The sequence below is a fragment of the Schistocerca americana genome, chromosome 9 (genome assembly GCF_021461395.2).
Source record: "Schistocerca americana isolate TAMUIC-IGC-003095 chromosome 9, iqSchAmer2.1, whole genome shotgun sequence".
In the NCBI taxonomy this organism is placed as follows: domain Eukaryota; kingdom Metazoa; phylum Arthropoda; class Insecta; order Orthoptera; family Acrididae; genus Schistocerca; species Schistocerca americana.
Genome location: NC_060127.1, coordinates 134,058,890 through 134,086,008, shown reverse-complemented (window position 1 = coordinate 134,086,008; position 27,119 = coordinate 134,058,890). Strand labels below are relative to the sequence as shown.

General features: G+C 43.5%; 1 protein-coding gene across 1 annotated transcript in view; it reads left to right on the top strand.

Annotated features, from left to right (window-relative positions):
• Window positions 1-20,601: 20,601 nt before the first annotated feature.
• Window positions 20,602-27,119, top strand: part of LOC124550741 (one cut domain family member 3-like) — a 184,876-nt gene continuing 178,358 nt past the window's right edge. The window contains exon 1 of the mRNA XM_047125462.1: window positions 20,602-20,728. Within this exon, the coding sequence (XP_046981418.1) occupies window positions 20,602-20,728 (127 nt within the window). The remainder of the gene's footprint in view (window positions 20,729-27,119) is intronic.

The following is a 27,119-nucleotide window of genomic DNA, read 5'->3' as shown; positions in this document are numbered from 1 at the left end:
CGAACTCAGGACCTTTGACTTTCGCGGGCAAGTGCTCTACCATCTGCGCCACCCAAGAACGACTCACAGCCCGTCCTCACAGCTTTACTTCCGCCAGTACCTCGGCTCCTACCTTCTAAACTTTACAGAAGCTCTCCTGCGAACCTTACAGAATTACTGAAAGAAAGGATACTGCGGAGACATGGCTTAGCCACAGCCGGGGGGATGTTTCCAGAATGAGATTTTCACTCCGCAGCGGAGTGTGCGCTGATATAAAACTTCTTGCCAGATTAAAACTATGTGACGGACTGAGACTCGAACTCGGGACCTTTGCCTTTCGCGGGCAAGTGCTCTGCCATCTGAGCTACCCAAGCACCACTCACGCCCCGTCCTAACAGTCCACACGGATGGCGGATGGGCTGTCGTTGGTCACTGTTCGCCGCTCTCCAGCCAAACCATTTAAGAAATTGAAAATACAGTAAAAATTTTTAATTAATAGTTTCACAAAATGAAGTTGCATTGGTCCAAAGGTAAAAGGCTCCATTTCCATTTCTTGTGATGTGACGTACAGCTGTATATTTACATAGTGAAGAATGAAGTGATAAGTTTATGTAAAAGTGGAATGAGTGTTCGGCGTTTGTGAGCGACAGTCCCCTTCTGATAAGTTCAGTCGCCTTGGACATGTCCTCTTACCTGACGCCACTTTGAACACGTGCTTCGATGTTAATGAAACGACAAAGTCAAAACTGGCGCTCGCGCACTCACACACACAAACTCACACACAAACGCAGTTCCGAGAGGGGAATATCCACGCACTGGCCGGCAACCAAACCTGGGGCCTCGTGATCGAAAGCCAGCCACGCTAATCACAAGACCACGGACCCACGAAGTGGGTTTAAGTCTACTGCTAGCGGTAAGATTAGTTTCGGATTTTAGGTCTTCAGGTGGTGTGTAGTACTGGTTTTGTGTGGTTGGATGTTTGGCTGAGAGGATTCGGAGGGTGATAAAGGATAGGTTCTGAACCACACTTGAGGATGTGGTTGGAGAGAGTGGCGAGGATAGGAGCCCCGATAAGGGGAGAGCTGTCGGTTCTACTAAACGGCAGGGCGGGGATATATCTGGTCCGGTTTCACGCTGGAGTGAGGGAAAGTTATTGAAGGCGCGTCAGGAGATGATATCGAAATTGTGTAGGTGTAGTGCTGGGCGAGTGTTTTGGTAGAAGCGCGGCAGGGTGTTAGGATCTGAGAGGAGTGGGAGAAGTAGAGTGTGACATGAACATACTATCACTAATCTGCCGGACTCGCGTCAGCATTTCTACTCATAATGGAATCATTTCGTCAGTAATACAAATAATAACGTGGTGTACTAGTTTATGGACTGTATTGATGTACTACAGCGTCGTAACAAGAAAATTAACACGTTGCGGGTAAAGGAACACCATAGTATCAGGGGCAATGAAGCTCTCGCTAAGAGCTCCACTCATCAGGGTATGAAGGCGTACGAACTTGTTCCCTACACAAACATGTTCCTTACACAGTCCTACTCCGAGATGTGCGGCAGCAAATCAGAAACTTACGGAAGAATAAGGGGCACCCATCGTACCAACGAAGAGCAAGGCGTTGTTGTTGTTGTTGTTGTTGTTGTTGTTGTGGTCTTCAGTCCTGAGACTGGTTTGATGCAGCTCTCCAAGCTACTCTATCCTGTGCAAGTTTCTTGATCTCTCAGCACCTACTGCAGACTACATCCTTCTGAATCTGCTTAGTGTATTCATCTCTTGGTCTCCCTCTTCGATTTTTACCCTCCGCACTGCCCTCCGACGCTAAATTGGTGATCCCTTGATGCCTCAGAATATGTCCTACCAACCGATCCCTCCTTCTAGTCAAGTTGTGCCACAAATTTCTCTTCTCCCCAATTCTATTCAATACCTCCTCATTAGTTATGTGATCTATCCATCCAATCTTCAGCATTCTTCTGTAGCATCACATTTCGAAAGCTTCTATTCTCTTCTTGTCTAAACTATTTATCGTCCACGTTTCACTTCCATACATGGCTACACTCCATACAAACAGTTTCAGAAAAGTTTAACTGACACTTAAATCTATACTCGATGTTAACAAATTTCTCTTCTTCAGAAACACTTTCCTTGCCATAGCCAGTCTACATTTTATATCCTCTCTACTTCGACGATCATCAGTTATTTTGCTCCCCAAATAGCAAAACTCATTTGCTACTTTAAGCGTCTCATTTCCTAATCTAATACCCTCAGTGTCACCCGATTTAATTCGACTACATTCCATTATCCTAGTTTTGCTTTTGTTGATGTTCATCTTATATCCTCCTTTCAAGACACTGTCCATTCCGTTCAGCTGCTCTTCCAAGTCCTTTGCTGTCTCAGACAGAATTACAATGTCATCGGCGAATTTTGTATTTCTTCTCCATGGATTTTAATTCCTACTCCGAATGTTTCTTTTGTTTCCTTTACTGCTTGCTTAATATACAGGTTGAATAACACGGGGATAGGCTCCACCCCCGTCTCACTCCCTTCCCAACCACTACTTCCCTTTCATGCCCCTCGACTCTTATAACTGCCATCGGGTTTCTGTACAAATTGTAAATAGCCTTTCGCTGCCTGTATTTTACCACTTCCACCTTCAGAATTTGAGAGAGAGTATTCCAGCCAACATTGTCAAAAGCTTTCTCTAGGTCTACAAATGCTAGTAACGTACGTTTGCCTTTTCTTAATCTATTTTCTAATATAAGTCGTAGGGTCAGTATTGCCTCACGTGTTCCAACATTTCTACGGAATCCAAACTGATCTTCCCCGAGGTCGGCTTCTACCAGTTTTTCCATTCGTCTGTAAAGAATTCGTGTTAGTATTTTGCAGCCGTGGCTTATTAAACTGATAGTTCGATAATTTTGACATATGTCAACACCTGCTTTCTTTGGGATTGGAATTATTATATTTTTCTTGAAGTCTGAGGGTATTTCGCCTGTCTCATACATCTTGCTCACCAGATGGTAGAGTTTTGTCAGTGCTGGCTCTCCCAAGGCCGCCAGTAGTTCTAATGGAATGTTGTCTACTCCTGGGGCCTTGTTTCGACTTAGGCCTTTCAGTGCTCTGTCAAACTCTGCAGGAAGGCGTTATGCAGGTATATTAGCGTATATCCCGGCACGACCGTGGTACTCCCGTGGTCTATACTGCAGAAAGTTTCCACCTACCATGTCCTGCCTCCGCTTTAACCACGGACGACTACGGCTGCAATTCTATCGGCTACAAGTGACTCATTCGCCCCTATGTGATTGCTGCGCGGAGGAGGACATCGACCGCATCAGTGTCGGCTGCCCCTGCGATACCACGCGACAACCGAATTGTTGCAGTGCTTGGTGTTGTGGATTGGCAAGACAGCCAACCCACTATGAGAGGAAGCGGAAAGGCACGCGGTTTAGCTCACGCAGGCTGGCGTGAGGTCTGGAACAGGACAGGGAAATTAGACTTTAGAAAAACGGACGTAGCTGGTGGAATACTTAACTTTAATCCATTAATGGTGAACGTCGGTCTGACGGTACATGCATCACAAGATCAATAGCAACTGATAATGGCGCCTTGCTAGGTCGTAGCAAATGACATACCTGAAGGCTATGCTAACTATCGTCTCAGCAAATGAGAGCGTATTTTGTCAGTGAACCATCGCTAGCAAAGTCGGCTGTACAACTGGGGCGAGTGCTAGGAAGTCTCTCTAGACCTGCCGTGTGGCGGCGCTCGGTCTGCAATCACTGATAGTGGCGACACGCGGGTCCGACGTATACTAACGGACCGCGGCCGATTTAAAGGCTACCACCTAGCAAGTGTGGTGCCTGGCGGTGACACCACACTTGGTGCATAGTGGACTACAGCTTCCCACCATTGTGAAGTCACTACTCGCAACTCATGATGTATGATGATGTATTATTGTACTGACATATACACTGAAGCGCCAAAGAAACTGCTATAGCCATGCATATTCAAATACAGAGATACAGTATGTAAACAAGCAGAATACGGCACTGCGGTCGGTAACGCCTATATAACAGAACAAGTGACTGGTGCAGTTGTTAGATCGGTTACTGCTGTTACAATGGCAGGTTATCAAGATTTAAGTGAGTTTGAACGTGGTGTTGCTATAATCGGCGCACGAGCTATTGGACACAGCATCTCCTAGGTAGTGTTGAAGTGGGGATTGTCCCGTACGACCATTTCACGAGTGTACCGTGAATATCAAGAATCCGGCGCAACATCAAATCTCCGACATCGCTGCGGCCAGAAAAAGATGCTGCAAGAACGGGACAAACGACGACTGAAGAAAATCGTCCAACTTGACAGAAGTGCAACCCTTTCGCAAATTTGAGCAGATTCAACGATACAACATCGATATGGCCTTTCGAAACTAAAGGCCCACTCGTGTGCCAATGATGACTGCAAAAAAAAAAAAAAAAAAAAAAAAAAAAAAAAAAAAAAAAAAAAAAAAAAAACGTGTGACTAGGACCTCCCGTCGGATAGACCGTTCGCCGGGTGCAAGTCTTTCGATTTGACGCCACTTCGGGGACTTGCGCGTCGATGGGGATGAAAGGATGATTAGAACAACACAACACCCAGTCCCTCAGCGGAGAAAATCTCCGACCCAGCCGGGAATCGAACGTGGGCCCTTAGGATTGACATTCTGTCATGCTGACCACTCAGCTACCGGGGGCCGACGATGACCGCATGACACACAGCTTTACGACTCGCCTGGGTCCATTAGGCACCGAACCCGGACTGTTGATGACTGGAAACATGTTGCCTGGTCGGACGAGTCTCGTTTCAAATTGTATCGAGCTGATGGACGTGTACGAGTATGGAGACAACCGCATGAATCCGTGGACCCTGCATGTCAGCAAAGGCTTTTCAAGCTGGTGAAGGCTCTGTAATGGTGTGGGGCGTGTGCAGTTGGAGTGATATGGGACCTCTGATACGTCTAAATACGACTATGACAGGTGACAGATACATAAGCATCCTGTCTGATCATCTGTATCCATTCCTGTCCATTGTGCATTCCGACTCAGGAGGACAAAGCGACACCCCACACGTCCAGAATTGCTACAATATGTCTCCAGGAACACTCTTCTGAGTTTAAATACTTCCATTGGCCACCAAACCAACATGAACATTTTTGAGCGTATCTGGGATGCCTTGCTGTTCAGAAGAGATCTACACACCCTCGTATTCTTGCGGATTTATGGACAGCCCTGCAGGATTCACGGTGTCAGTTCCCTCCAGAACTACTTCAGACAAGTCGAGTCCATGGCACGTCGTGTTGTGACACTTCTGCGTGCTCGTGGGGGCCCTACACGATATTAGGCATGTGTACCAGTTTCTCTGGCTCTTCAGTGTATATTACTATCTAAAAGCTGAAAGCATCATGGTTTAACTGTTCTGGCATACATGTGTGATGAATATGATTGGATGTACCTTTTAAACTGCAACACATCATATATTGGATGCTGGCAGAGTGGATAATGTCCGAAGGCCACAATAAAAATGGTTCAAATGGTTCAAATGGCTCCGAGCACTATGGGACTCAACTGCTGAGGTCATTAGTCCCCTAGAACTTAGAACTAGTTAAACCTAACTAACCTAAGGACATCACAATCATCCATGCCCGTGGCAGGATTCGAACCTGCGACCGTAGCGGTCTTGCGGTTCCAGACTGCAGCGCCTTTAACCGCACGGCCACTTCGGCCGGCCACAAAAAAATAGAAAAGGATAAGAGAGAACTCGGGGCTTTACTGGTACCTTCTAAAACGTTAATTTGTGTTACAGCAATGCAAATTCATCTGCAATTGCGGGACAGTTTATTCCAATATTTTTGGTTCGTCTTCCAAACCTTACAGATGAAATCTTACATTCATTCAGTTTTTCATACCGCATTCTCACTGTTTCTTTTCTAGAATACAATTAAATAGAACTGGGCGTTGGCTATCACCTTGTCCTTCAACTGCGTTTACTTCGGAGCACTGAGGCATTTGAAAGCAGGCTGTTTAGGTTTTTATATTGGTAACGCCACATAGCGCTCTGTATGAAAATCACTGGCTGTGCTGTGTGCAGTCTGTGGCTGGTTGGTATTGTTGTAATATTTGCTATTGTAGTGTTGGGCAGTTGGCTGTTAATAGCGCGTAGCGTTGCGCAGTTGGAGGTGAGCCGCCAGCAGTGGTGCATGTGGGGAGAGAGATGGTGGAGTTTTGAAAGCGGATGATCTGGACGTGTGTCCATCAGAGACAGTAAATTTGTAAGACTGGATGTCATGAACTGATATATATTTTATGACTTTCGAAAACTATTAACGTAAATACATTGTTTGTTCTCTATCAAAATCATTCATTTGCTAACTATGCCTATCAATAGTTAGTGCCTTCAGTAGTTTGAATCTTTTATTTAGCTGGCAGTAGTGGCGCTCGCTGTATTGCAGTAGTTCGAGTAACGAAGATTTTTGTGAGGTAAGTGATTCGTGAAAGGTATAGGTTATTGTTAGTCAGGGCCATTCTTTTGTAGCGACTATTGGAAGTCAGATTGTGTTGCGCTAAAAATACTGTGTGTCAGTTTAGTATTGATCAGAATAGGTAAAGAGCGAAATGTCTGAGTACGTTCAGTTTTGCTCAGCTGTTTGATAATCAAATAATGTAAGAGGTTTATCAGCACAGTAATTGATCAAGTTTTCTAAGGGGACGTTTCACATTTTTCTCATAAATTTAATCGCACATACGCAATAATCTTGCAAATTGCTCGTTTAAGGAGCCATTTTTACTGGGACGTTGATCTATTTTCGCTGTTAATTACGATACACGCCGTGTAGTATATTTCGCAGGAGCTTTACAGCACTTCTCGCCCTCGACAGGAGCCGCTCAGAAAGATGAAGGGCACTCCTGCACTTCCTAACGGTTTGCCGAACCCTTCGCCTACCTGCGACCCTTCCCGTCCAATGCACCCTTTCAGTGACGCCGATCGGCAGGATCAACCCTACCCTCCCCTCGAAACGCCGCCAAAAAATTAAAAACATTAAACTCTTTTTCCCACCGATACCCTTCAACTTTCTTTTATTTCGAACGAACGGAGACTGCGAACCGCTCGCTGCGGACTTTTTATTACCTTTTTGCGAGCACGCTCAAAGTGCGGAAGGTTAAAATCCGGTGTCTGCGCACAAAAGGGTTGCAGCGGGTTGGGAAAGCGAACTGGTCCGGTATCTGCCCGGGTGTCGTGTTGTGGGAAGCGACAAAGCGGTGGAAGGGTGAGAAATATGTATCACCCCGGCCGTGGTAGCAGCGGCAGCACAAAGGGATGTCCGCTCCGTACCTGAGAGGCCGACGCACACACATTCATCTCGGCCGCCTTTTTAGTGCACCCTTTCTTCCACACGGCGGGGCTGCAGCACTGCCAATTTCTGCCGTTGTTGAAGCCTCCTCTTTTTACCGCCCTCCCTCCCCCTACACTTCCGGAACATCAAACCGATATTCCTGATATTTATTACCAATTTGTTCGTAGCCCTACAACGGCAAGCCATCTGTTAGGAAGATGCACGTCCGTTTGTACGTCACACTTTCAAAGTCTGTTTTATAGCCCATTTTCGAGGAGCTGGTTCGTTGAAAGCTCCAGAGTTTTTACCGATTTTGATTTCCCATTAGACGTTGCACAGAACGTGATGGAAGGATGACACAGAAAGCAGACTATTACTGGCAAAAAGGGCATTCTGGGCAAAACAAGTGAACTGATATCAAACATTGCTCTTAAGTTGAGGAAGAAATTTCTGAGACTTCATCTGGAGCACAATGATGTGTAGACTAATTGCGGAAGGTGGAGTGTGAGGGAAACAGGTGTCACGGTCGCTAGTTGTAGTGGTTAATAAAAAAGAAAAAGGAGAAGAAAAAAAAGAAAAGATTGAAAATGTGGGAAGAAATCGTGAGTAAAAAGTTTTTTTTTTTTTTTTTTAAATCGTTAATGACCGTGAAAAAAGGGAAAGAAACAAATGCAAATCGGACTTCCAATTACAGAAAAGTTATCGGATTTCGTGATTCGGAAAAGCTATTGTTGGGGTGGTCCTTGTGGCGTTTCTGAGCAAAAGTCAAACCAATTTCCACTACAAAAATTATTTAAAAAGAGACAGAGAATAACAAATGTGACTAACAGGGGGAAATGGCGTGGATAAGAGTTCATCCTTTACCAGGTTAACATGTCTTCTTTCGTGCGGCGTCCAGGTCTTCAAAAATCTCCTAGTTCATTTCTGCGTGAAAAGTCTGCTCCGAAATCTTGCAATAAGTTTCATTGTCCAGGAATTTCTAATGTATCCAAAACCGTCTTGATATTAAATTCAGTTTATTTTACGTTGCTTCCCTCCTCCAAATGTCATAATAACTTCCACAATATGTCTACACATTAATAAGTTTTTTTCGTCTTCATCAGATCACGTCTGCATGAAGCTTCCGCTCTCGAGAGACAATGGACGGATAGAAAACAAAAAAGAGTTACAATTTTTGTATTTTCTCTGCCGTCGAGCGCTCATACCGCTGCGACGGTATAATTTACGTCTGAGGGAACGAGTGTAGCGCGGCGAAATTCGAAGTCCCGCTACACCCTACACTTCCGGAACATCAAACCGATATTCCTGATATTTATTACCAATTTGTTCGTAGCCCTACAGCGGCAAGCCATCTGTTAGGAAGCTGCACGTCCGCTTGTACTTCACACTTTCAAGTCTGTTTTATAGCCCATTTTCGAGGAGCTGGTTCGTTGAAAGCTCCAGAGTTTGTACCGATTTTGATTTCCCATTAGACGTTGCACAGAACGTGATGGAAGGATGACACAGAAAGCAGACTATTACTGGCAAAAAGGGCATTTCTGGGCAAAACAAGTGTACTGATATCAAACATTGGTCTTAATTTGAGGGAGAAATTTCTGAGACTTCATCTGGGGCACAACGATGTGTAGACTAATTGCGGAAGATGGACTGTGAGGGAAACAGTAAAAGAAGATAATCAAATGTTTGAGATCTGGTCCTACAGAAAAATGTTGAAAATTAAATGAAGTGCTGAGATAAGAAATGAGGTTCTCCGCAAAATCGAAGAGCAAAAAAACACTTTGAGGCGACAAAAGTCGTCGGATAGCGAGCACAGTATATTGGCGGAACTGCCATTTGTGCTCAGTTGATTCATGCGAGAAGATCTCCGACATGATTATGGACGCACGACGAGAATTAACAGACTTTGAACGCGGAATGGTAGATGGAGCTATACGCATAGGACATTCCATTTCCGAAATCGTTAAGGAATTCATTATTGCGAGGTCGAAAGTGTCAAGAACGTGTCGAGAATTCCAAAATTTCAGGCTTTAACTCTCACGACGAACAACGTGAAACGTCTCTGTGAAGTCGTTTCATAAGACGCTTGTCGAATTCGGTACAACCTATTCATTTTACTATCTGATTTTAGCTCAATTCATGAACTCTTCCAGAAAGACTGAGCACTCAAATAAGGCCTCTTGATTATTATATGTGTGTTTTAATGTGGGCTTCGGTTTTGTTTTGTGGGAATCGCTGAATTGGTCATCGTCTACTGGGAGCAGACGATGTTGCTCCTTGTTCAAAGGAGAGCACAAGATGACCATCTTAGGTTTCCAATACCTAAACAGAGAGGTTTACCCATCTTAGTCGAAGGCTGTTTTTGTGTGTGAAGTTGGTGACGGAGGGCTACCCCTCTGGTAGCTTCCGCTGCACGGGGAGCTGGGTAATCTGGAAAGAGAAAGCGGCACTCTTCGGTGAACGCCTGGTGAGTACGGATCGTAGCTCTTAAGGGGGGTTTCAGGTGATAGGAATCAGGTTGAATTAGGACTTCGTTACGTTTCACTGGTGAAATACTTAAGAACTTCAACTTAACTGAAGCGTGTGAAGCGAGTTATTTTTTTTTAATGATTTTTAATCTTATATTTTGTGGAAATTGCTGTTGTCTTTGTGTGTCGATTTTGTGCCACGAGTTTGGTAATCAGTGACCCTTCTGGTCCACCATGGCACCGCAATAGGCTTTATTGTAACAGTTTGCTTGTTTAATGAGCTACAATTTCGGCAAGAATATCTGTTCTTTCGTGCGCTTTCTACAAAGCAGCACAACAGAATGCACCACGTGCTCTAGTTCGGCCGTTTGCAAGCAGCAGACGGAGTTAGTATGTTGAATAATTATCGCACAGCCTTGTGAATTGGTTAAACCTATGTCCAGGATAGTGCATGAGTAGAATCGTAATGCAAATCTCACTTAGATATTTTTATGGTATTAATGCAAAGGAGATGATAGTGTAATTGTCTCCCACCCCCGTCTTCTGTGTTTCTTCTTGCTGTAATTAAATTGTGCTCTGTTTCATTCTCACGTAATTCTTACTTAAATATTTAGAGCCAGGCACCAGTTATGTGTAGTTAGGATGTGCAACCAAATATTTAGTTACAATAAATAATTTACGTGAAAGATAAATTCTTTGGTGTTGATCTTACCCCCTTACTCTGATTTCCATTCCTGAATTAATCTAGTTGCTTCATGCACGACATGGAGTGCTATTTATCTGGCTGCTTAAAGAAATTTGCGTACTTGTAATTAAATTATTAAAGTAATTAAACTAATAATTTTCCAGCTCCGTTTTTTCTAAATGGTTAGGCAGGGCTTGGGCTGGTGGCGACCCTGAATTTCTGAATTTGTATCATTAATTGTGTGAGAGAAGCAGCTAGAAATGCGAGATGACGTATATGGCTCGATGAGAAACGTCGTAAACATAGTAATACGTTACAAACGTAGTGATCGAAGGCCTTCACTTAAGACCGAGAGCGTAGGGTTTCCGTTGCTAACAGACAAGCAATACTGCATGAAATAACCGCAGAAATCAATGTGGGACGTACGTCGGACGTATCCGTTAGAAAAGTGCGGACAAATTTGGCGCTCACGCGAGTGCCTTTGCTGACAGAGCGACACAGCCTGCAGAGCCACGGCTCGGGTCGTGACCATATCGGTTGGACTCTAGACGACTCGAAAACCGTGGCCTGGTCATACGAGTCGCGATTTCAGTTGGTAACAGCTGATGGTAGGGTTCAGGTGTAATTTTTCCTTGGAGTAAGCCCGAAGTTAATATGACGCCTGAAGGTTTTCCTCCGTTGAGATTGACACGCTCTGTTCTGTTTCCTAGAAACTCTTAAATCCAATCGCACAGCTCCGTACGCTGCTATTTTGTTCACTAAGCGACAATGCGGAACTGTATCGGACGCCATCCGGAAATCAAGGAGCACGGCGTCAACCTAGCTACCGGTATCTACTGCTTTCTGGACCTCACGGACGGAAGGGTGAGCTGGATTTCACACGATCGTAGTTTTAGGAACCCATGTTGATTTCTGGAGAGGCGATTCTCGGAGCGTGGAAATGTAATATGCAGGCATGAAGTATGTTCCAAAATTCTACAACAGAAGGCCAAAGATTCGGGCCTATAGCTTAGTGTGTCTGTTCGACGATCCATCTTGAAAACGGGAATGGCCTGCGCTCTTTTCCAATCATTGGGAGCCGGCCGGAGTGGCCGAGCGGTTCTAGGCGCTACAGTCTGCCTCGGGCATGGATGTGTGTGATGTCCTTAGGCTAGGTAGGTTTAAGTAGTTCTAAGTTCTAGGGGTCTGATGACCTCAGTAGTTAAGTCCCATAGTGCTCAGAGCCATTTGAACCAATCATTGGGAAACGGTTCGCTCCGGCCGACTTAGAGTACACTGCTCCTAGAAGGCACGTGAGCTCTGTTGCATACTCTATGTGCAGGGTGTTTCAAAACGAATATACGAGTTTTAAGACTTAAGACCAACCGGTCCCTTCTTCTTATCAAGTTGTGCCCCAAACTCCTCTTCTCCCCAATTCTATTCAATACCTCCTCATTAGTTATGTGATCTACCCATCAAATCTTTAGCATTCTTCTGTAGCACCACATTTCGAAAGCTTCTATTCTCTTCTTGTCCAAACTATTTACCGTCCGTGTTTCACTTCCATACATGGCTAAACTCCATACAAATACTTTCAGAAATGACCTCCTCACACTTAAATCTATACTCGATGTTAACAAATTTCTCTTCTTCAGAAACGCTTTCCTTGCCATTGCCAGTCTACATTTTATATCCTCTCTACTTCGATCATCAAAATAACTGATGATGGTCGAAGTAGAGAGGATATAAAATGTCCAAGAAGTGGGTTTCGTGTGTTGCTGTTGTGAAGTAACTACTGTCCAATATTGTTGTCTCTGGTGAATGGTTTGTTTATGCCTATTCGTTAGAAGACACTGACAGTCTGATATGAAATATTACATGGGAATGGGATTGCATGGAAAAAGTTTTTTCTTTTTCTTGTGCTGTGATTGCTTTGCCGCTATTGAGTGTTTAGGGGGTCTACTATGGGGCTGTTATTATCATTTGCAATTGCTGTTTCTTTTATTATTCGAATTGCATATTGGATAGCTCGATTGATCATGTACCGGAATCCTGCCATTTTGTGAGCTATGCGGTTGTGGGAGGAACTATGGATTGTAGTATGTGTTGTCGTAGGCTTCCAATAAATTTCAGACTTTTATCTGTTATTTTTTATTCTACCGGTAGGGTCTAAAAAGTTTATACTGCCACTTGCTTGGTATTCATGTTTTCAAAGATGTTGCTGAATAATTGGTTCCACTCACTGATGTCATGTTTTGTGCCACTGATTAAAATGATGGTATCATTTACATATCAGTAGTAGCAGACGATAGTTTTGAAGAGGTGGTGATTGGAATTCAGGATTTTGTCTTCTAAGTTACTTATAAATATTTCAGCTAACAATCCGGGAAGGTCTGTGCCCGCTTCCAGGACATCTGTTTGTTTGTAGACTTTACTGTTAAATTTCTAATAGTTGTGTGAAAGTGTAAATTCGAGCAGGTCCATTGGTTCAGTAATGTGGGTTGAAAGGACGTTTTGTGCATTTACATGTTGGCATTAATTATCTATAGCGTAGGATCTATTGGCATTGAGGTATAAGGTTTGGGTACGTCAAGTGAGGTCAAATGTAGCTCCATCAGAATGTCTGCGTTTTTGACATATTGTGTAAATTCTTCCGTCTTTTTAAGTAACTCTCTTATTGCTGAATGAATATAACAGTGCCATAAGAGTGTCCAAAAATCGTAACACAACCAACACTATGTCATACTAACAAATGTAAATCCAAAGGATGATGGAGGTTTAAACCTTTGAAATCGCCGTGGAGGTAAATAAACAGTGACTGGTAACAGTAAACTTGTTGTTCCATTTAATTACTATAACAGCCACGGTAAAGCCTAACCTAAATTTAAAGTTAATCTCACAGTCAGCAATCAAGGCTATTTCTAGTGCAAAAACACCTCTGAGAAACTGGCAGTGACGACACAGCATATTCACTTCAATAGAAGTTCTCTCAAAAATAACGTCATTCCAAATTACGTTAAGACTGACGTCAAACAAACGCAACAACTGAAAAAAAAATATTGGAAAAAGCACGAAACGAACATAAAGAACTTTCTATTGAACAGCAGTTGTTCAAAACACAGTGTTATAACGCATAATTACAGCTGGGAAAGTTGCTTCATAGATTAGAATATGATTTCATAACCGAAGTCATCGTACAGAACACAAAAGTCACAGAAAAGAAAAGAAAGTAGCCAATTTTATAAAACAATAGTTACCTTCCAAACTGAACCAAAGAAACCGAAGGAAATACGCATTCAACAGGCCTTTCGTCAACAACATCAGAGTAACATTCACTGCAGAAGAAGAGGCACTACTCTGCAGAGGATTAAAGCACAACGTTCAAGCTCCACTGGACCAACGCAACAACAAGAAACTCATCACTGGTTTCACGCAGATTTCAGCTATCGCCTTTAAGAAGCAAAATAACAGAGTAGAAGCCTGGCACATAATTAACTAAATTATTGAGAAGGAAACCGCAAAACCATTCCCAGCATACAAGAGACGAAGCTTTTACACTTACCATTAAGACAAACATGAATATGCAATTCTTGTAAAAGTTGAAAGGGTAATGCAACTATTGTAATGAACAGAGGAACATAGATAGCAAAACTTTAGACCTCTTCCAAGCAAACAACATAACGGAAATACCTAAAGATCCAACAGCCACAACAAAAGAGAGATTAAACACATTTTAAATAAAAAAACTTCCTACTCACCATCCAAAAAGCAAGAAACATTGTCACAATAAGCCCACAAGCACCTTAGATCACAACCAAAATACACAAAAATGTGACCCCCATCAGGCGTAAAGTAAATCGTAACAGTCCAACATTCAAACTCAACAAAATGTTCTTAAAAATTCTCAAAGAAGCATACACATTCAGTAACAAGAGAACGCTTAAAAGCACACCAGAATTTACAAATGTCAAAAACATAAAAGTTACTGATGGAACCACACTTGTCTCACATAATGTACAAAACCTCTACTCCTCTGTGCCAATAGATCCCACACTACAGATGATTAATGCCAACCTATAAAAGCACAAGAAATACCTTCAAACCATATTACTGAACCAATGCATCTGCTCGAATTTACAGTTTCACACAACTATTAGAAATTTAACAATAAAGTCTACAAACAAACAAATGTCCTTTAAGAGGGCACAAACCTTCCCGGATAGTTAGCTGAAATATTTATAAGCGACCTAGAAGACGAAATCCTGAATTCCAATCACCACCTCTTCAAAAATATCGTCAACTGCTACTGATATGTAATTGATACCATCATTTTAATCAGTGGCACAAAAGATGACATGAATAGTTTGAACCAATTATTCAACAACTCCTATGAAAACATGAAATTCACAATTGAAAACCAATCAGGTGGCAGTATAAATTTTTCAGTCCTTGCCATTAGAATACATAATAACAGACATCAGTTTGAAATTTATTAGAAACATACCACAACACATACTACAATCCACAGTTCCTCCCATCAGTGCACACCGCACAAAATGGCAGCATACCGGTACATAATCAATAGAAATGTTCAACTACCACACTCTGAAGATAAATGTGAACATGAAATTGGAATAATAGAGCAAATAGTTATTGCGAAATAATAATAGCTCCATAGCAGATATCCTAAAACTCTCAATAGTAGCAAAGCAATCACGTCACATAAAACAAAAAGAGAACAACATCTTCCATACAATCCCATTTTTAGACAATATTTCATATCAGACTTCTAACGAAAGCTCATAAACAAATCATTTCCCACAACCAACAAGATTGGACAGAAGTACCTCACAACAGCAACACACGACCCACTTCATCACACAAGTGTGTACAAAATTGAATGTTCGGACTGTGACTACTTCTACATGGGCCAGACAGATAGGTCGCTTGAGATTAGATTCAAAGAACACACGACAACACTAAAAAACAAAACATACTACACATCAGCAATAGCTACCCACCTGCAAAACACAAAACACCGTGTTAACAACACAAATATCAGCGTCCTACACTTCCAACCTGTAGCCAAAAAACTAGACATCTTTGTAACACTCCAAATAAACAAACACCAAACAAAACAAACTGAATCCATCTTAAATGACAATATTAACAGTATTATTATCTCTGTTTTCAGCAACTGCCAACGTTATCAAATTTGTAAAGCGCGCGCGCGCGCGCGCACACACACACACACACACACACACACACACACACACACACACACACTCACAAACACACCACGCACACACACCTTAATTATTTACACTCCTGGAAATGGAAAAAAGAACACATTGACACCGGTGTGTCAGACCCACCATACTTGCTCCGGACACTGCGAGAGGGCTGTACAAGCAATGATCACACGCACGGCACAGCGGACACACCAGGAATCGCGGTGTTGGCCGTCGAATGGCGCTAGCTGCGCAGCATTTGTGCACCGCCGCCGTCAGTGTCAGCCAGTTTGCCGTGGCATACGGAGCTCCATCGCAGTCTTTAACACTGGTAGCATGCCGCGACAGCGTGGACGTGAACCGTATGTGCAGTTGACGGACTTTGAGCGAGGGCGTATAGTGGGCATGCGGGAGGCCGGGTGGACGTACCGCCGAATTGCTCAACACGTGGGGCGTGAGGTCTCCACAGTACATCGATGTTGTTGCCAGTGGTCGGCGGAAGGTGCACGTGCCCGTCGACCTGGGACCGGACCGCAGCGACGCACGGATGCACGCCAAGACCGTAGGATCCTACGCAGTGCCGTAGGGGACCGCACCGCCACTTCCCAGCAAATTAGGGACACTGTTGCTCCTGGGGTATCGGTGAGGACCATTCGCAACCGTCTCCATGAAGCTGGGCTACGGTCCCGCACGCCGTTAGGCCGTCTTCCGCTCACGCCCCAACATCGTGCAGCCCGCCTCCAGTGGTGTCGCGACAGGCGTGAATGGAGGGACGAATGGAGACGTGTCGTCTTCAGCGATGAGAGTCGCTTCTGCCTTGGTGCCAATGATGGTCGTATGCGTGTTTGGCGCCGTGCAGGTGAGCGCCACAATCAGGAATGCATACGACCGAGGCACACAGGGCCAACACCCGGCATCATGGTGTGGGGAGCGATCTCCTACACTGGCCGTACACCATTGGTGATCGTCGAGGGGACACTGAATAGTGCACGGTACATCCAAACCGTCATCGAACCCATCGTTCTACCATTCCTAGACCGGCAAGGGAACTTGCTGTTCCAACAGGACAATGCACGTCCGCATGTATCCCGTGCCACCCAACGTGCTCTAGAAGGTGTAAGTCAACTACCCTGGCCAGCAAGATCTCCGGATCTGTCCCCCATTGAGCATGTTTGGGACTGGATGAAGCGTCGTCTCACGCGGTCTGCACGTCCAGCACGAACGCTGGTCCAACTGAGGCGCCAGGTGGAAATGGCATGGCAAGCCGTTCCACAGGACTACATCCAGCATCTCTACGATCGTCTCCATGGGAGAATAGCAGCCTGCATTGCTGCGAAAGGTGGATATACACTGTACTAGTGCCGACATTGTGCATGCTCTGTTGCCTGTGTCTATGTGCCTGTGGTTCTGTCAGTGTGATCATGTGATGTATCTGACCCCAGGAATGTGTCAATAACGTTTCCCCTTCCTGGGACAATGAATTCACGGTGTTCTTATTTCAATTTCCAGGAGTGTATTATTTATTCGTTTCATCCTCTAAGGAGCACGCGGAACCATTAATTAGCACTGGTCTTCTTAGCTTCCTTGTTTTTCTTTTCTTCTCAAAACTTCCTCATCCTTTCACTAGGGGCCTGTCTTCTTTCTTCTGTCCATGCGTTTTTCCATTTCCGATTCTTTACCGTCGAGTTTTTGGTTGTGAACTTATGAGACTTCATTTTCTGCCTGTATGCAGTTCGTGTGGTTTCTAGTGAGTCAATACTGAGTTCCGTGAGGTCATTTTGGGTTTCTGTTGGTCAACGAGCCCTGTTTTGGCGAGTTCCTTTGATGATAAGAAAGATTTTCTTGGACATTCTATAGGCATCCATTCTTGCTAAATGTCCGTGGAATTTCAATCGTCTTTCCGTGCAACTGACAAACTTTCAGTCCTTGAGTACAGTTCTTCAGAGCTTTTACGCATCAGGTACCATCTTGAATCTTGTGTCCAAATATAGCCTTTCCATTTTCTCAATGTCCTTGATGTTGATGGTTAATGCTGATGTTTCAGTTGCGTGGAGCGTTTCTAGAAGAGTGACTGTATGACAGCGGTTAAGTTTGGTTGCGTGGATAGCGATTTCTTACTGTATGAGTTCCAGGTCATTGTATAAGCTTTACGTAATTTTCCTGCTCGTGTTTTGTGAGCAACCTCATGAAGTTTCTGGATGGGTTGTTTGGCTTCCTCGGGAGTCCGCGTAATTATTGCTAGGTCATCAGCAAAAGCAAGGCTTTTTATGTTGATTCGTTTGGTCTTTGTTCCCATATTTATTCCAGGTATTTCTTTCTCCCACGTTTTGATAACCAGTACCAGGTTAAAGAGGAGTGGCGACAACCCAACAACCTGTCTTACTCCTGTCCTAATTTGAAAAGGTTCAAAAACTTCTTCCATGGCGTTTACTTTAGAGGTTGTGTCTGTTAAGGTCTGCTCAGTTAATGAAGTAGTTTTTTTTTTATCTACACCATATTCACGAAGTGTATTGGACAGACTGGTGCGATGAATCGAGTCATATGCTTCCTTGAAATCTACGAAGCTGACTACTGAGCGGTTCGACTGACGGTGTTGCAGTATCATCTTCAGGTTCCAGATCTGTTCTGTGGAGGATCGATGTGGGCGGAAGCCTGCCTGATATTCACCGATCATATGTTCTGTCTGTTGTTATAACCTGGCGAGAAGAGCACGTGAGAGCACTTTGCAAGCGACTGGTTGGAGTGAAATGCCTCGATAGTTGTTGGGATCGGTCTTGTCAACCTTTTTGTGTAGAGGGTGAATCAAAGCAGTTTTCCAGCTGGTATGACTCCACTTTCCCATATACTTGCAATGATAGTTTTCAGTCAAGAGTTTTTCTCTAGTCTTCAGAATTTCGGCAATTGCACCTTCTTCCCCTGGTGATTTGTTGTTTTTCAGACGTGATACAATGTTTCGTATCTCGTCATGCGTAGCTGGAGTTGAAACCTGGTCTGGGGTCGCAACATGGATGTCAATTTTGTCTGCTGGTGGTTCACAGTTGTGTAACTCCTCGAAATGCTGTCTCAGGGTTTCACCCACACGCACACACACCTTAATATTTATCATAAATATTTAGTTGTATTACCATGACATCCCCAAAATGTACTGTGTTGAATTAGGAGCGTTTATTTGAACCATTATCATTTTAAGAATTATCATTGGGGCAACAGGAGGTTTAAATCAAACATCATTACGACAACTTCTGGCACACACCTCAGTCTAGGGATTGAGCTCAATTACAAATGTACCATCACACCAACAATAGCTTGTACCCCCTGTCACCTTGAAACTATATGTACGCCAACTAATGGAGCAAATTGTACATCTATCTGCATAACTTAAAAGCATTAACCAATGTGTTACCTTTAGTCACGTGTAAGATATAATCTTAAGATCCACCTGTCTTTCGACCGCCCTACAAAATCTTACACTTGTGATTAGAATTGCGTTGGGTGTGAAGAGAACTTCTGAAGATAGTGATTGAAATTGAACAATGCTTGATCAATACGAACACCTTGTTTGAAGTTAACCTGCAATACTGAAACAACATCTTGTTTTTGCTTCTTGTTAACAGCTGATTTCCTTTTGACATGTCTAAAGTTGTTCAGAGCGTTAGGTATAAAAAAACATTGGACTGGTATAAAAATGAAATTTTGCTCTAATAGGGAACAATTAATGTACATTTTCACTTTCCCTAGTACTCGGTAACAGTAGATATAAAATGTGACAATGTCTGTTGTGATGTGTAATTCCTACTTTGTGTTCAGTACATTCAAAAAGTGGAAGAAAGTGATACAAAGTTACCTCGGTGATCATAAGACATTTAAATACAAGTGTAATTATGTTATTGTCCGCGGCTCGTGGTCTTGCCGTAGCGTTCTCGCTTCCTGCGCACGGGGTCCCGGGTTCGATTCCCGGCAGGGTCAGGGATTTCCTCTGCCTCGAGATGAGTGGGTGTTGTATGTCTTTCATCATCATTTCATCCTCATTCACTCGCAAGTCGCCGTAGTGGCGTTAAAGAACTTGTGGAGCGGCGGCCGAACTGCCCCGCAAGGGGTGTCCCGGCCACAAATACCATACGCTCATTATTATTATTATGTTATTAATCATTCAACCACTCGCAAAGACAACAAAACAACAGTTCATGACGCAATTATAGTTTCACAACTTTGGAGGCAGTGAGAGTGGTAGGAATATGAAAAAGAGAAGAATCGACGCGAACTGTTCCGAATGATACTGAATTTTAATAAACAATACTTGGGGGGAGGGGGGTAAGGGGGGGGAAGAAGATCACCTTAATGCACCCTTACTTTAGCTAGCAACGTACCAATTTTAGTAGGTTACCAATTAAGAATAAGATCATGTGGCCCGAGTTGCCGTCCCACAATGTCCGTATTGGCTCTTGAGTGAAAAAGTTTGACGGCCACTGGTCTGGAGCCACGTCACCGTTGTCCTCTCCACTACCGGTGTGACTACCCACGTACAGACCAAGTTATTTCGTGCGGCCTCTACCATCTACGCCTTCCAAACCGACCAGTGTGCTTTTCTAAGGGGGTGAGTTAATATCTTATCCGAAGAGGTTAGAAGGGCGTGTTGGCGGAGAAGCGTGCGGTACACGCCAATGCTGGTGATATTTTGGGGGCCGGACGAGGCGATATCTCGTGCGTCCAGGCGCCGGCCGAGTTACGACCTGTGCTGCCCTGCCCTGGAGATAGACTAACCGTGCTCAGACCACACCCTGCGCCCTCCACTCCACCCCCGCGACTAGCAGGAACCCCTTGCCAATTTACGTAATGCGGGCCGGCGTCTCCCCGAGGCCGCAGAAGAAGGTCCGGCCGGCGCGCTGATCCCCGGTATAATGCCTAATTTAGCTGACCCACGCGGGGGCGGGACGGGGGCAGGACTAACTGGCTGCGGCGGCGGCGGCGGCGGCGGCGGCGGCGGCGGCGGCGGCTCAGGCTGTCCGCCCCCATCAGGGGGTGGAGGCAGGGAGGCGCCTCGCCCCCGCCGGAGCTGATTGGGCAGGGACGGCGGAACCTCGTTAACATACGACAGTTGCAGGGGACAGACCAAACCAGACCGACGGATCTCCGTGCATTTCTCCCGGGCCGGGCAGTCCACCCTCCCTCTCCACTGTCTGGATCCGCCTCGGGCTTTACTCCTTGTTCGGAAGATTTAAACCACTGGCTTCTCATTTTAGACAGAGGAATTTACTCTCTGCCCCAACGCGCAGTAATTGGAGTGTCGGTAGTGTTTTCTATAAAGTGTGTAAAAGTTCTTTAATTATTGGCGTAAACGGAAAGAGCCGAAAGTACACGTAACTACCTAAAAAAGGTTTTAAATAGTTTTATTGTCCAGACCACAGTTTATACAGACTAGATAACGTACACACACAATAACTGAGGAGGACACGTCACCCTAAAAGTTGGCGTTTGGATACATGGCAAGGCGAGTGATAATGGACGTAGACTCTACGACATCCTCCCTGACATAAGGGAGCGGTGTGGTACATTTCTTAACCTGACACGGACATTATGCTACTTCTACGTGGTGTGCGTACTGTAACACCTTCAGTACACACACCATCACATTATTTGACTTGTCGCTCTAACGAAGTAGGCGAGTGTCAGCAATATGTCTCTTGGTCTTATCGTTGCGTGTGTATCTTCTGCCGTTAGGTCAGACGATAGAAATGCCACTTGCACGATTAGAATAGCAGATTGACGGTGACCAACTTTAAACAGAACTTGATTAATTTTCACACACATTTATTAAAATAATAACAAGCATAAAAATTACTTACTTCTTAATTCAACACAGTACATTTTGGGGATGTCATGGTAATACAACTAAATGTTAATGGTTAATATTAAGGTGTGTGTTCGTGTGTGGTTCTGGATGCTATTTACAATTGACAATCTGAAGTTCCTTTGGTATTGGTACGTTAATCTTATTCTCACATATATCTCTGATACTTGACAAAAGTGTCTATTCATTTATCTTCATGGCTATGTGCAGGAATATGGTAGTCTTATTAGGCGCAGACTGAAACTTAACTATACGCTGATACAGACTGATGCAGTCTGGTACAGACTGGTGCAGACAAATGCAGACTGATTCATGACTAATGAAGACTGATTAATCGGAGGTCTGTACACTCGTTATAATACCTTGCGCGTTCATTTATCACTGTGCGAGTGTGATACGCGAGGAGAAAAGGTTCTACGTTAGCAGCAATCTCATTAGCTGCGTTACATATTAATACGCGGATCGGCGGAAGCAGAATTTGGTCTGTCTCTATGGCAGCGCCATCTCGTAGTGCGGAGATGGATGAGCGCTGCACCTGCGCTGTTGTACTTAGCGGGACGCGCTCTAGTGGGAAAGTTGTGTACGCGCTGACTATGCGGAACTATGTACACAAAAATCTACACACATGTATTTTTCTGCAGGCAATACGCAAACTGTAGACATACTTTACACTTAGACTACACAGAAACTGACATACCTATATACAGAGTAATAACAGACGAAGAACAAAGGACACAGGTAAATGCATTGACAAACAGTAATTTGAAAACGTCACATGAAGAGTACCTGCGGACACGACATAACAGACATGCCTATATGTAATGTGACAACTGTCGTCACCAGCCGCTGTGGCCGAGAGGTTCTAGGCGCTTCAGTCCGGAACCGCGTTGCTGCTACGGTCGCAGATTCGAATCCTGCCGCGGGCATGGTTCAAAAATGGTTCAAATGGCTCTGAGCACTATGGGACTTAAAATCTTAGCTCATCAGTCCCCTAGAACTACTTAAAACTAACTAACCTAAGGACATCACTCACATCCACGCCCGAGGCAGGATTCGAACCTGCGACCGTAGCAGACACGTGGTTCCGGACTGAAGCGACTAGAACTGCACAGCCACCATGGCCGACCCGCGGGCATGGATGTGTGTGATGTCCTTAGGTTAGTTTAAGTAGTTCTAAGTCTAGGGGACTGATGACCTCAGATGTTAAGTCCCACAGTGCTTAGAGCCATTTGAACCATTTGAACTGTCGTTATCCGCAGTGACAACGAAAACAGTGACACTGAAGAGGAACTGGAGAAGGAAGACGATATGTAATGGTTTATAAGCGTAAGGTGCTGGTGGTCTAGGCAAGAAGGCAGCAAATGTTGTATAAGCATGAGCACCTAATGTTAACGCATATGATTAGCAATACTATTTCTCATTTATCTACTAGTAACAAAACTTTTTTTTTATTTGTGACTGGTTCGGGGGAACCGTTCCGACCGCCAGTCACGGCACTAGCAAATCTGTTCTCTATCCTATCATCTTTTTATATTTTACTAAAAACAACAAAATTTTATTTATATTTCCACATTAAATTACTTTTGTTTTAAAAGCATACTATTTCTTGTAAAATGTTGTAGATAAAAACAAAACAACTACAAAAAGATGACAAACTCAAGCTGTTAGATGTACGATCTGTTATAAAACATCTCGTAACAGGTCTATAATTATGCACTAAATAAATATGATTACTAGTTCCAGCAAAGTTATATTTCCATCTTCAGATCATTTGATACGTGAATTATAAAGCCACGTATCACGTATTCGATGATCTGAAGATGGCGATATAACTTTGCTGTAATTAGTGATCAGGATATGTATTGACTGCGATCTGGGCGATGAAACTTAATGTGAACGTTCTTTCAACTGAATAATGCAAATGGTATGCTTATGTAAACGCTGTCTGATGGAAGGAGGAGCCAAATCCGTCTGACAGGTCTAGCTGTAGTCCAATTAACTTTTACTGAAAATTTAAAAAAACTTAAAACTGTATACCAAAAAAGTAATAACGTAAAATGCTGTATCATATAGTGCAGCAGCAGTGCTACAATGCGTGATGCCAAACTAGTTATCTTGCAGTTCCAACACACAAAATGAGTAGAGAAAAAATCCTGCATTAAATTACAAACTGAACACTGAAAGAATAAATGCCAAAATGCAGCTGTTAAAATGGGCTTCTCGTTCACGTACCCAAGGTGACTAAGAAAAAATCCCGAACATCGAATGAAACACATGCAAACATGTAATACACCACCTTAAGAGTAAGTATATCTGACAAAAGAAATGATATGTGAATTAAATTTTAACTGAACTGATCCTGATGATGATTTTTAATGCTGTGTCTGACTGTGAATAATCATCCTGTGTCCTAACAGCGATGTCAAATTGGCCCAACTTACCTTGTGGCAACAAAAACTTAGTACTGTTCGAAAGTGGTGAATGTTAAAATACAGCGCAGTAGCAAACAATGTGCAGCGTACAGAAAACTTAGCCCAAATGCAGCGCAAGGAAAAGCAGATACGTTAAGCACATCATACTTTAGGCTTTCAGTAACTGTATTCCCCCAAGTGCCACGTGGTGACACTCGATTAGAAAATAAATCGTTAGGGGACGATCAAAGAAACTGAATCTCTTCAGTGATGTCGAAGACAATAGAATTAAAAGAAAAACTGTATCGTGAAACTGATTTTTAACTATTACAACAAATTTCACGAAATTCACTTCTTAAAAAGAAATATAGCTCGTTGTTGTTGTTGTTGTGGTCTTCAGTCCTGAGACTGGTTTGATGCAGCTCTCCATGCTACTCTATCCTGTGCAAGCTTTTTCATCTCCCAGTACCTACTGCAACCTACATCCTTCTGAATCTGCTTAGTGTATTCATCTCTTGGTCTTCCTCTACGATTTTTACCCTCCACGCTGCCCTCCAATACTAAATTGGTGATCCCTTGATGCCTCAGAACATGTCCTACTAACTGGTCCCTTATTTTTGGCAAGTTGTGCCACAAACTCCTCTTCTCCCCAATCCTATTCAATACTTCCTCATTAGTTATGTGATCTACCCATCTAATCTTCAGCATTCTTCTGTAGCACCACATTTCGAAAGCTTCTATTCTCTTCTTGTCCAAACTATTTATCGTCCATGTTTCATTTCCATACATGGCTACACTCCATACGAATACTTTCAGAAATGACTTCCTGACACTTAAATCAATACTGGATGTTAACAAATTTCTCTTCTTCAGGAACGCTTTCCTTGCCATTGCCAGCCTACATTTTATATCCTCTCTACTTTGACCATCATCAGTTATTTTGCTCCCTAGATAGCAAAACTCCGTTACTACTTTAAGTGCCTCATTTCCTAATCTAATTCCCTCAGCATCACCCGACTTAATTAGACTACATTCCATTATCCTTGTTTTGCTTTTGTTGATGTTCATCTTATATCCTCCTTCCAAGACACTGTCCATTCCATTCAACTGCTCTTCCAAGTCCTTTGCTGTCTCTGACAGAATTACAATGTCATCGGCGAACCTCAAAGTTTTTATTTCTTCTCCATGAATTTTAATACCTACTCCGAATTTTTCTTTTGTTTCCTTTACTGCTTGCTCAATATACAGATTGAACAACATCGGGGAGAGGCTACAACCCCGTCTTACTCCCTTCCCAACCACTGCTTCCCTTTCACGTCCCTCGACTCTTATAACTGCCATCTGGTTTCTGTACAAATTGTAAATAGCCTTTCGCTCCCTGTATTTTACCCCTGCCACCTTTAGAATTTGAAAGAGAGTATTCCAGTCAACATTGTCAAAAGCTTTCTCTAAGTCTACAAATGCTAGAAACGTAGGTTTGCCTTTTCTTAATCTTTCTTCTAAGATAAGTCGTAAGGTCAGTATTGCCTCACGTGTTCCAGTGTTTCTACGGAATCCAAACTGATCTTCCCCGAGGTATAACTCGTTATGAAACGGTAAAGGAGTAGTGAATCTACGGCTCTGAGCCCAAGACATGTGAGCAGACAATTTTGTTTAAAGACAACTTAAGAATTATTACAACAAATCTATATTTCAACTATTACATAATCAGGGAACATAACAACAGATGATAGTCCGAAGTGTTACGTGGGACTGAAGATGACTGTGTAATTGTTGATATCTCGATCTGCTGTAATAAAGCGACGGATTTCGCGATCGTCTGCTGTTATTTTCTCCACTATCCGTATTCAACGATCGCTGCGCACTATGATATCATGTGAGTTCCAGTCTAATCATAATTTTGTTTAATATCGTTTCGACAATAGTAAAATCATACTGCATATTTACTCTTCACAAACTTATTATAAATTACGTGCGGGCAAGCAATGCAGCGGCATCATTACCTGAATATCTTCACACTCCTCACATCTTTACAAAACCATATTACCAAAAACTAACATTCTCTGTGTTTGCATCTCTGTGTTCTGCTAGTTATGATCTCAAACCAAATAGCAGCGTAACCGATACCAGTGTCTGTCACTTAATGATCCACGAATGTTACGCTATCAACGACAAACGACTGGCAACCAAAGATCACATTGCTTGTACTCAGAACCACAGTCTAAAATAAACAGTTGCGACACTCATTGCTGTGAAAATTGTTACCGTCTTTGGTGCGACACTAGCGCTCCAAGCGGCGAGAAAGCAGCTGTAAAATTAAAGTTCATATTTGATCATTTTTCTAGTTAATTAGCGAAATAGTTACTAAATTTTTGCGTTCCAAGCGTAGATATATTGTCAAGAGAAAAAAATGAAATGATCGTATGGCATTGTTGGCCGGGAGACCCCATGCGGGGAAGTTCGGCATCCGTATTGCAAGTCCTTCTTAGTTGACGCCACTTCGGCGACTCGCGAGTCAATGATGATGAAGTGATTATGAAGAACACGCAACACCCAGTCATCACGAGGCAAAGTAAATCCCTGACCCCGCCGGGAATCGAACCCGAGACCCCGTGCGCGTGAAGCGAGAACACTACCGCAAGACCACGAGCTGCGGACATTATCAAGAGAAATGATTGATCATGAAAGACATGCAAAAACAACCGAATCTCCCTGATCCAGTGACATAAGCTTCAACGTAATCTTCTTCTTCCATAGCGTTTGTCCCGCGTGCTGGCGGCGTCCCCTGTTTTGGCTCGTTGTTGCCACTTCTTGGGATCTCTTGCCTGATCAGAGTGAAGGCCTGAGATCTTGAGGTCTTCATGCAGCGTGTCAAGCCATCGCTGCCTTGGCTGTCCTGCTGGCCATTTCCCGTTTACATTTAGGCTAAAACTAGTCTTTGCCACTGTTGTCTCGTCTGCTTTAAGGACATGCCCGTACCAACGTAGGCGGCTTTCGTTTTCAGATGGAAACCCAGTTCTAAGCAAAGAAGGGAAAGCAGAAAGGTGGAAGGAGTATATAGAGGGTCTATACAGGGGTGATGTTCTTGAGGACAATATTATGGAAATGGAAGAGGAGGTAGATGAAGATGAAATGGGAGATATGATACTGCGTGAAG